Source organism: Suricata suricatta, chromosome 4 (assembly GCF_006229205.1).
Source record: "Suricata suricatta isolate VVHF042 chromosome 4, meerkat_22Aug2017_6uvM2_HiC, whole genome shotgun sequence".
NCBI classification, from domain to species: Eukaryota; Metazoa; Chordata; class Mammalia; order Carnivora; family Herpestidae; genus Suricata; species Suricata suricatta.
In genome coordinates this window covers 127,290,044-127,301,730 of record NC_043703.1, presented here as the reverse complement: position 1 = coordinate 127,301,730, position 11,687 = coordinate 127,290,044, and the positions used below count along the sequence as shown (strand labels likewise).

Genomic DNA, 11,687 nt, shown 5'->3' with positions numbered 1-11,687 from the left:
GTCTCCCCCCACCCTCTCTGTGCCCCTCCCCTGCTCATGCTCTGTCTCTCTCTCAAAATTAAATAAACATTAAAAAAAATGTTTTAAGCCCTATCAACACTTAAAGTTCTGCAAGCACAGCTCAGCGCAAGCTATGATGTGACATGGGGATAGGTGGGGTGGTGTCTGACACACAGTCTTCACCAGGCAAAACTCACAGGTGGGGCAGACACATGGAACAGATAAAGCCACGTGGCTCGACTCTAGAATGAAGTAGCAACAGTGTGAGGTACATTCATCGTGGGGCTCAAAGCAGAAAGGCTCAGGCATTCATAAGAAATGGGAGGAGGGGCATCCACTGGAGCTGTGAGATTTCAGGACAGCAATAGGCAAAAAGGAAGGGGACACAGTGTGCAGGAGGCCAGGAAGGAAAACTGTCCCCACCCAAGCATTCACCCAGGCTACACACATGTCCCTGCCAAGCACCTGAAGTCAGGTATACAGAGGAATGAGGTCTAAATCCCACAGCACCGGAGCCCGCCCCAGGGCTTAAACAGAACGGTATTTCAGGCCAAGGGAACAACTAAGGCAAGAAGAGCCCGCGTTCCTCAAGCCCTGTGGGAACGCAGGGCCAGGGGACTGGGCAGAGGCTGGGAGGAGCCCGCACCTGCAGGCTCAGAGCCAAGCCATGGTTTCCATTCAGTCCCACAGGTCATGGGAGCCTGCAGGAGAGACATTCTCAAAGCCCCTTTATGAGAATAAAGATCATGGCAGGGTGGCTGAAGGTCTGGCCAAGAGAGGCACTCCCATGGTTGCAGTGGCCACACCAAACACGGGGGGGAAAAAAAGACACCTGGGAGGTGAGGTTTAGAGCAGGGAGAAATCCCCAAGGGTGTGGTCAGCAGGAGACCGCCAGTCCTACACAGGACGTGAGTGGCTGCTGCCCCAGGGTAGTGTCCTTCCGGCCAAACACCCAGAGTACCCAGCCCAGGGAAGTGAGCAAACCATCAATGCCTCTCCCTCCTCAACCCTCAGTGCCCATCTTGCTAGAGACCCTCGGAGTGACTACAAAGGAAGTGGACGTGTGTGCTCAGCTTTCCTGCTCACCCTCACCCTCAGCTCTTGCAATCTCGCTTTATCCTCTATTTCTGTCGCCCTCACAAGAGGGCCTTTTCCAAGGGTCATTTGCAAGCCTTTTTCTTCATCCTCAACCCTACAGCTCTCCACTGTCCTCGGCTGCCCTGCAAAACCTACCTGGACGGCCCATCTAGATCATGGACCACCCCCCTCCTCCAGCCCCCTCACCGGGCTGGAAGGTGGCAACCGCGAAAAAACAGAGCGACTCTCCTCGGCGGGGCTTCGGGTGACATCACATCCTCCGAATGCGAAATCTGCCTCCTCGGCCGTCCGAAGGGCGCAACTTCCCCCCTCGGGGTCCCACCAGCTCCTGCGCGCGTCCGCTCGTGTCGCGCAGCGCCGAGCGCGCCATGGCCTCTCGGGTGACTGCCCAGCTCCTTCCGCTGGCCCTGCTGCTTCGTGAGTTGGCAAGCCTCGGGGAGGGCGGGGGCAGGGCCGGCGCGGGGCGCGGGGCTCCCGGCTCAGTCTGGACGCCTTGCCACTAGCAGAGGCCGCCGCCGCCGCCGGGCCCAGACGGTTCCGCATGTCGCCCGGGAAGGTGGACGCCAAGCTCGGCCAGTCGGTGGAGCTGCAGTGCGAGGTGCTGCTAACCAGCGTGACGTCGGGCTGCACCTGGCTCTTCCAGAGGAACGAACCTGCTTCGCGCCCCATCTTCCTGGCGTACCTCTCCAGAAGCCGGACCAAGTTGGCCGACGGGCTGGACTCCAATCGGATCTCGGGCAGGAGGATTGACGACACCCGCTACGGCCTCACCCTGAACAGATTCCGCAAGGAGGATGAAGGCTACTACTTCTGCTCCGTCGTGGGCAACTCCGTTCTGTACTTCAGCTCCTTCGTACCGGTCTTCCTGCCAGGTCCGAGCGCCTGGGGCGCGGCACCCCTCGGTGTGGGGTTTGGGGCTCCTCTCTGAACCAGCTTTCACACGAAAGCCCCGCTTTCGAGCCTCTTAGAGCTCTTGTGTGTGTGTGTGTGTAGCTGGGGGGGGGGGGAAGGGGGCTTCCTTAATATTGCTCCCATTTCACAGACAGGGAAACTGAGGCTAAGGTGTGGCTGGATCGAGACTGAAGGTGGCTTGTTAGGTCCGATCGATTTGGGCTCGAGTTCGGGTGCTTGTGTGCTCCTGGGCGGTTACTTAAATTCTGTGAGCCTGCGTTTGCTCCTCAGCGACCTGCGGGTATCAACCCAAGCCCGCAAGCTTGCAGGCTGAGCCCTGGAGAGAGGCTGGGTGACCTCGAGCGGGCTCCGGCATTCCCGTCCGAGGCGGAGCCGGGGACTCCGCAGGGAACCGCGCGCGCCCCAACGGGATGAGCGCGAATCCTCCAAGTCCCCAATCCGTCTCCCCGCCTTGAGGGCAAAGATCCGCACGCGCGGAGGAGGCGCCCCTGGGGCAGAGGTGCGCGGGGCAGAGGAGAGGGTTAGGGTAGATGTCCCTGGGCCGACTCCTACTAGGTTCTGTTTCTTCCGCAGTCAAGCCCACCACTACTCCAGCGCCGCGACCACCCACGCCGGCGCCCACCAACGCGTCGCAGGTGTCTCTGCGCCCGGGGACCTGCCAGCCTGCGGCGGGCAGCACAGGTGAGACAGGCTCAAGGTCCCGGGACGGGAGCCGGCGGCCAGGCGCCGTGGGGACCAACCTGATCTTGGATGGAGGTAGAGGCGAAAGCTGTCCAAGTGGTGGGGAAACCGAGACTCTTGACTCGAGAGACAGGCCCAAACTGGTGGTATGGGTTGGAGGATCCCCAGGCCAGCTCCTACATGTCTTCCTTGTCTGCAGTGGAAACAAGTGGGCTGGACTTCGCCTGTGAAATCTATATCTGGGCACCCCTGGCTGGGACCTGCGCCTTCCTTCTCCTGTCGCTGGTCATCACCGTCATCTGCAACCACAGTAAGTTCGAGGGAAGCGCGCAGCTCCGGGAAGCGGTCTGCTTCACCCCCTCCTGTTGCGCGGCTTGCTCCAGGCAGCCTTGCCCGCAGATCGGATGGAGATTTCTGGACTCCCAGCTGCACTGTAGGGTCAGGCAGAGCCCATTTCTTTCCTGGTGACAGAACTCGAGAAAGTCCCTTCTCCTTCCTCTTTCCACTGTCCGGGACATTTTCCCCGAAGACAGAGCCCTTATCCTACGGGCCGCAGCTGTGATGATTTTCCTTGACCAAGGACTTAGCTAGCTAGCGCACAGGTCCTGGATTATCACAGCCGGCTGCGGAGAAGCGGGGCGGGGAGGGAGGGGCCGCCGTGGCCCTGGGACCAGTGCCTAGGAAGGCTGGGTCAAAACCATGAAGGGTTGGGATTTACCCTTAGCCACCTCCTCCTGAATCCCCTACTACTTTGGGTCCCGCGGTGGATGACTGTACTAACCCATCTTAACCCGCATCTGTGTTTGCAATGCTTTTTTAAATTGATGGAAAGAGGTATGGAAAAGAAGCCCTTACCTGGCTCTCAAGAGTCATAATCCTAAAGAAATAGAGAAGGGAAAGAGGAACTCTATCTGGGGGGGACTATTGGGGGGGGGTCGGTCACTTTACCCCTTCTTTTTCTTATCCAGGGAACCGGAGGCGTGTTTGCAAATGTCCCAGGTGAGTGAGTCTTTTGTAATCCCTGCAGCCCTGTGCAGAGGTCCTGCTTCCCAAGCAGCAGTTGGTAGGAACCCTTCCCAGAGAGAGTCCCCCAGCTGTGGAATTCTGGGGGTAGGGAATCAGCACAGTTCTTGAACAAAGAAAGCACAAGGCTGGCAGGATGGGGGAAATGGAGGGCACAGGATGGGGAGAGCAGTGTGACTCCATCTTATTTGGCCTAGCACAAAAAATCCCATCTTAAGGATTCCCCCATTGAATCCTAGCTCCTCAAAAGACCGGAAGTCTCTTCATCTGGATGATTCCAGCTGGCTTTTATTGTTTTCTTAAGAAAACCTTTTCTTCCCACTTGCTTGTTCTTGATTTTTGAGTCTAGTGTTTTGAGACAGAGCCAATCTTTTATCAGAGAACCAAATAAACAATGGCCTAGGTTCCTAATTTCCCTGTGCCAATGCAGGACCTTGATTTATGGCCAAAGACTGGAATGGAAGAAAAGGGAACCAGAGGCAGGGGGAGTTAACTATATGGCAGCTCAAGTGACTCCCTGATCCGATTCCAGGCCATAATCATTCTGAAATGATCAGGAAAAACAAAAACAAAAAAAAAACCAACCAAAGACCAGTGTCTGGAAGCGAGGTCTTCATCTCCTCTGTCCTTTGAACGTAGGCTGAGGCAGCCCTGCACGAACATCTAACTGGCACCACTAGAGCCCTGCACTGTGGTGGGGCTACACTCAGGATCTCTCTTATCCACACAGCAACCCCATGTGAGGGATACCACACTCGCATCTCACAGGTTAGCAGCTCAGCTTAAGAAACCTACCAAAGATGGCAGAGAATGATGACACTCAGATCATCAATAATAATAAACCAGTTGATAAAAGCCTGCAGAGTCCCAGTTACTAGCCATATATATATATTTTTTTTTAATTTCAAGTTTTATAACAATCTTTCAAGTAGTCACTATGACCACCATTTTTCAGATGAGGAAACTAACGGTTAGGACATTTAGCGATGTATCCAAGGCCACACTGCCAGCAAACAGCAGAGCTGCAACTTCTATCCAAAACTCAGGCTCCTTCCTGTGATTGGGGGCTTGGGGGCTGGGGTTGCTTAAGGATAACATATAAGAATCATATTCACTGGTTTCTTTCAGTAGATAAAAATATTTAAAGGTTTTTTTTAAGTTTATTTATTTTGAGAGAGCGAGTGAGCGCACGCACACACACATGCGCACACACACACACACACACACACACACACACACAAACTGGGGAGGGGCAGAGCGAAGGAAAGACAGAATCTCAAGCAGGCTTTGCACCATCAGCGCAGAGCCTGATGTGGGGCTCGAACTCACCGATTGTAAGATCATGACCTTGATCATGATCAAGACTTTGACACTTAACTGGCTGAGCCACTCATTTTTGAGGTGCCCCCAAAATATTTCAAGTTTTATTCCTAGGGTTTGCATTTCATACTCCTTGATAAAGCTAACTTCACTATCTCATATATCATTTATATATATAATTTTAAACAATGGAAATATAATGAATTTCCAATGCCTGCTTTAAATGCTATAACAAGGGGATAAAGATGCTTTTAAAACAGAGAAAAATGTTTGGCATTTTCAAGTACTTACATGTTGGGGCCCAGTAGGCAATATAACCCTCAAACAATATTTGGCCTCCTGGCCGCACACGTGGCTTCTGTTCATCCTATGATTTTCTCATTACTTTGCTAAGAGGCATATACTTTTAGGCTTTGAATCAACTTGGGTCAGTCAGTGACCTTCCCTTACTTTATTTTCTGGCTCTTTTGTCTGCTGTTGGGAGTGAACATAATCCTCTGCCAAAAGATCTACATGTAGAAGGATCAGCATCTTACCCTTGAATGACTGATGAAGGGCCTTAAGGAATGTATTTCTCCTCATAGAATTCTTTAGGTTTATCTTTTTTTTTTAATTTTTTTAATGTTTTATTTATTTTTGATACAGAGAGAGTCAGAGCATGAGAGGGGGAGAGTCCAGAAGCAGGCTCCAGGCTCTGAGCTAGCTGTCAGCACAGAGCCTGATGCGGGGCTCGAACCCACGAACTTGAGATCCGACCTGAGCCAAAGTCAGAGGCTTAACCGACTGAGCCACCCAGGCGCCCCTAGGTTTATCTTAAAATCATACGATGAACAGAAGCCACATGTGCGGCCCAGGAGGCCAAATATTGTTTGAGGGTTATATTGCCTACTGGGCCCCAACACTTACAGTGCAGTTGGGAGCTTTTGGGGGAAAAGCATCCCTTTTCTCTACCTTTTCTGAAAATTCTCATTTTGAAATGAACTGAGAGGGGCACCTGGGTGGCTTAGTCGGTTAAAGGTCCAATTCTTGATTTCAGCTGAGATCATGATCTCACGGTTTGTGAGTTGGAACCCCACACTGGGCTCTGCACCGACAGTGCTGACCTTACTTGGGATTCTCTCTCTCTCTGACCCTCTCATGCACGTTCACTCAAAAAAAAAAAAAAAGGAACTGAGAACAAAACTCTGCTCTAGAATGCAAAGCTATACTGAGTAAGCACATCTGAGAGATCCGCATGCACGAGTTAACATGTCTAGTGATGACTGAGGACAGCTTGGCTTCCACAGAGATGTTTGGATGTGCGTAGACATGACATTCATGATGCATTAGTCCATCTAGGAGGCGCTAGCCCAGTACTGAATTAACACTTGACATCAAATGTGGGTTGTCTGTGTTGGATAAAGCAGCTCTGCTTGACTGATGGTGGTGGTTTGCTCACATCCTCCCCTATCCCTGTGATCCTCCCAGGGGCTGAGAATCAGGTCAACTGATGATGTGGGTTATCAGCCTCCCTCTGTCATCTCCATAGGTACCCTGACAAAGGCTCCAAGAAATTAGACTTACTGGGTTCAGACCCTGGCTCCACCACCTCCTAGATATGTGATCTTGGGCAGGTTCTCTAATCTCTCCTTCCCAGTGCCCCCCCACCCCTCCAGTTGCTGTGACAGCAGGATGGCAGATGCATGGCACTTGACAGGGTTGCTGATGCCACTCACCCAGACCCATGCTGCTGTTCCGGGGACAAGTTCACAGACCCTGTAGAGGCCGGGAAACTGGGGAGAGTGAAGAGACATGGATGGATGCTGCATCAGGCCATGGGGGCTTTTGCTGCAGTAATGGTCGGTCGCCTGTCTCTCTTTCAGGCCCGTGGTCAGATCAGCAGGCAAGCCTAGCCCTTCAGAGAGATACGTCTGACATGGAGATGGTCCTCATGCAACAGCCACTACAAGACCAAATAAAACTCTCTTTATGGGGACAGTAACAGTCCTTCCCTTTCAGTTTTTCCAGCTTCCTTCTTTATGTATCTGCTCTCATTATTATCTTCATGGGGGTGGGGTGGGAAGATGACTTTTTCTTTAGGTGTTTTCCTTAGTTGACACAAAAGAAGACTGTATGTCTACAGTACACCACAAGGGTTGCGATACCATTGTGTGCACGCACTGGGGTAAAGGGTGGGCAGGCCAGAGCTACTGCAAGCCATGTTCTCAGAATCTGGTGGTTAGAGCTGGTGGGGGCGTGGGGGGACTTAGCACAGCTCAGCACAAACCTCTTCAGTTGACATCCAGGGATGGGAGGCAGCTTGATCAGAGTCACAGCAATGTTCAGGGCTCTTCCTCTGACCATTCAGGTCTTTCTTCTGGAGGCCTCTATCTCAGGGTGGGGTGGTGTGTCTCAAACCTCAAGGGCACAAGTTATTTCTTCAGCACCAGTGATAGACCCGCAGTCCCAAAGAGGTAACGGAATTAGAGAACTTCTGCCTTTCAGAGTTCGGTAATGCAGTTGAATAGTATCAGACTATTTTTTATTATGAAGTATGAAACTGCATGGAGTAGGAATTCCTCAGATAAAATGGAAAGGGTTAACTAAATCCTGGCAAATGAAAAAAAAACTGAAATCTATATGGGGCAGGGCAAAATTGCTCGTCCAGCCCTTGCATTGCAGAGGGGCCCATGATGGAGGGGAGACCACTCCTTTCTTTACAAGTGTGATTTGAGCGTCAGCACAGTTGAACAGAAGTCCTCTTGCACCTCTCAACTTGAGACACCGTATCTGAACACGCCCCTGGACCCTTGACTTCTGCCAGTTTGTAAGGGCAACGTTGCTCCAGAGCTGCCAGCACAGGCCATAGCCTTCCCTCCAACTGGCCCCGGCCCCACCCCCCATCCCCTTACAGATGTAGGGACGTGGCAGAACAGACTCTGGTAAGGAAGCTAAGAGCTGAACTTGCTGCCCTACATCCACAGTTCCTCTCTTATGTACGTGAGCAAGCAGTGAGTGAATGCTCCTTGGAAGAAAAAACATAGATAAGGAAATAAGAATTAGCCGTAATTCTTTGTCTCAGGTATAGTCCATTGTTAATATTGTGGTGTACATTCTCCCTGATTATTGTCTATGCATATGAGGGACATACTTCTGTTTTTAAAAAATGGGACTGCACTATGTGTTTATAAATGGCTTTAATAAATGAACATTTATGGCATACTATTTAATGACAAAATAGCACTCCATTTTCAATTGTGGCATCTTTTATTTACTTAACTATTACTCAGGGTTTAAGACTCCAGTTTTTCACTGTAATAATGCCAAAACTCGGCACACAGCTTTGTTTCTTTAGGATAAAAACCTAAAAGTAAAATGACTGGGCCAGTCCCTACATTCACTGCGCACTCCCCTATTTTCACATCAGATAAAACTGGTCAGCCTCGGGGCACCTGAGTGGTTCAGTCAGTTGAGCATCTAACTTTGGCTCAGGTCATGATCTCATGGTTTGTGGGTTTGGGGCCTAAACTGGGTTCTGTGCTGACAGCTTGGAGCCTGGAGCCTGCTTTGGATTCTGTGTCTCCCTTTCTCTCTGCCCCTCCCCTGCTTGTGCTCTCTTTCTTCTCTCCTCCCCCACCCTCTAAAAAATAGGTAAATAAACTTAAAAAAACTGATTACTATCTTCTTGCATCACCTTGTCTTTTGTTCTTTTGTGGTAACAGATGAACTGATATTTCTCTCATAAGAAAGCATAAAACCTTCAGTCTGTGGCTGAGCTAAAATATACATGCTGAAAAGTGCCCAAATCCCAAGTGTACAGCTGCTCGGAGACATCATTACGTGAACACACTCAACATAGCCATCACCGGGTCAACAGAGAACTTTCCCTGCCTTCCTGAGACTGCCTTCCATGACCTTAATTTTTAAAAACCAGAACTGTTTTAAGGAACAGAAATCAAGAAGAAAAAGTGCCCCAAAAGTGAAAAAGCAGTGTGGAACTGAAGAAACATCCCATAAGACAAAGCCCCTCCCTCCCCAAGTAGATCCAGCTGACCAGAACCAGACGCCATTGCAGGGACTGAGCCTCAGCTCAGGGCTGGCTCCAGGCTCAGAGCTGCCTGTGGAAGCTGTCGCTGGGTCCCCTGAAAGGGGTGACAAGGAGCATCCTCCTCACGGGGGAAACGTGAGGGGCTGGCTGTGAAGGGCCAATGTCAAAGAACCAGGGCCAGAGTGAAGGCAGGAAAAGGGCTTTCTCTCTTCCACTAGCAGCTGAGGTGATGAGCAGCTGGGAAGCCACACTGGGGGGGGGGGGGGGGCCGCTCCGGAGAGGATTCAAGACTTACTGATTTTTTTCATCCTCCCTAAAAGGAGTTTCAATTACCACAACTAAGATGGTAAACACTACTTTGGGGATTAGACGTATTGACACAGGATAAAGTATGCATTAGAGTTGGCGCTCAGGACCAGGGAGAAAGTAGAAACATAATCTGCAGGCTGAGGCCTTAAGCATGTTCAAGGCGGGCTGCGAATTTAGGCTCAGGGCTCGCTGGCGACCACAACATCCCGCCGTTCATCCTGCACGAGCACAAGGAGCACCTCATGGTTCAAAGCCTCCAGTCTCAGGTCCAGGTCACAGTTCACTTGCCAAGGTCTAGCCTGGAGCATTGGTTCCACAAATTCCCTTGGGGGGATGATGCCCACAACACATTCTTTGGAACCCGAAAAACAGAAAATAGAGTAATGACTTCTCTTTTACACGGTTAACTTGGTAACAGTTGGCTGGAAACCAGCTTCAAGGTGGTTCACTTAACATTCATTCATTCAACAAAAGCATCACCCCCTTGGCAGAAGGAAAAATGAGAGCTTTGTCATTTCTTTCTCCAGTTGTGATGCTGCTCTTCAGAGATCCCATCCCTACCCTTGAACATCCCCCATGACTTTTCAACCACCGGGATCGGGAGAAGTCTCTCTTTTTCACCAGCAAGAAACTGCCCCTTCCTCCAGCCCCACGGCCGGTATGTAAATACTTCCCTACACGGTTTTGTGACCACCCGGGGAAGGTATCACTTAACCTGCTCCTAAAAGCAGGCTTGAGCTATGTTTCTCCCCCAAAGGGAACTGGTGGGCCATGGCCTCCTTAGATCAAATGCAGAAGCTGTGAAGGCAGCTTCCTGCTCTGCTTCCGTCATGTGTTCTCCAGCAAGTCCTCAAAACCTCGGTCTCCCCACTTGTAAAATGGGGGTAATGACAGCCTCTATCTCAAAGGTTGTTGGGAAGGATGTAGGAGTTCTAATGCATTTTTAAGCTTCTGAAACACAGTAACAAAATGTATACAAAAAACAAATGTACTGAATTTTTCAAAACTGGTGTAGTGCCTATTACATTCTCAGTGCAGCCACCTGTCTGATTCTCCCAATTCCTAGTCTCAGAAAGGGGCACACAGTAGCCACTTCCGAGAGATACACATTTATGTACGTACCCAGGGACCTCAGCATCCCAATGCTAGGGAGGACAGCCCTTCCTGCGCTGCCTGCCTCAGGAGAGCTCACTACAGATACACCGAGCCTTCACACTGTCACTGAAACTCCCTTCAGCCTCACATCCTGAGAGCCCCCCACCCCCCACTCCCTGCTGCAAGAGAGCTCTACCATCCTTACAGCAGTTGGATGAAGTTAGCAGAGGAGAAAAAGCCTGTGCTCTACCATTTTGTCATCTCAGTACCTACTGAAGTCCCACCACTTTGGGCAACCTGATTTTTGCAGGCCAGTTACTAATTCTTTTCTGCTCTCCCTTAGGTGGTTATCTGCAGATGTCACTCGTTCTTATGTTTTATTGACTGAAAATAATAGCTACCAGTTATTTAGCACTCACCATGGGCCCAGTATCTCATTTGGGCCTCACCAGAACAATGAAGTAGGAACTATTACCATTCTTCTTACAGGTGAGAAAATTGAAGCATACAGAGGAAGTTTGGATCATTTGCTCAAGATCACACTAGAACCTGGTAGGATCAAGGTTTGAACTGAGTTTGTAACCCAAACTCTTACCTACTGTGCTCTGTTGGGTATCTTATCGTCTGCTTTTTATTTTTATTTATTTTTTTAATTTATTTTTGATACAGAGAGAGACAGAGCATGAGAAGGGGAGGGGGAGAGAGAGAAGGAGACACAGAACCGGAAGCAGGCTCCAGGCTCTGAGCTAGCTGTCAGCACAGAGCCCGACGCGGGGCTCGAACCCACAAACGGGAGATCCGACCTGAGCCGAAGTCGGAGGCTTAACTGACTGAGCCACCCAGGAGCCACCCCCTCTTTTTTTAAAACTGAACTATAGTTAACACACAGTTAGTTTGGGTGTACAACATAGTGAGTCGACAACTCAATACACCATGCTATGCCACCACAAGTGTAGCTACCGTCTGTCACCATATAACGTTTTCACAACACCATTGACTATATTCCCTGCATTGTTTTTAATTTTAAAATTAGGTGAATAAAACATTTTTAAGTTCTCTGAAGCTCTCTGTAAGCACCTCAAACCAAATGAGGCTTTTTTTTCTTTCACCTATGCTGCCCAAGGCAGAAAACGAAGGTCATCACCTGCTCTGAAATCAAACAGGAAAGAGTGTGTTCTAGAAGAGTAGGGCAGGGATCCTGTCTGAAGTTAGGGCGAGGGCT

The 11,687-nt window shown here is 50.3% G+C and overlaps 1 protein-coding gene across 1 annotated transcript; it reads left to right on the top strand.

The window, feature by feature from the left end:
- Positions 1-1,094: 1,094 nt before the first annotated feature.
- On the top strand, positions 1,095-8,238 carry CD8A (CD8a molecule). Its single transcript, XM_029937753.1, has 6 exons — positions 1,095-1,515; positions 1,605-1,970; positions 2,584-2,691; positions 2,891-3,001; positions 3,660-3,690; positions 6,897-8,238. The coding sequence occupies exons 1-6, from the start codon at positions 1,362-1,364 to the stop codon at positions 6,946-6,948; spliced, it is 822 nt and encodes a 273-aa protein (XP_029793613.1). The 5' UTR covers positions 1,095-1,361; the 3' UTR covers positions 6,949-8,238.
- The last annotated feature ends 3,449 nt before the right edge of the window (positions 8,239-11,687 follow it).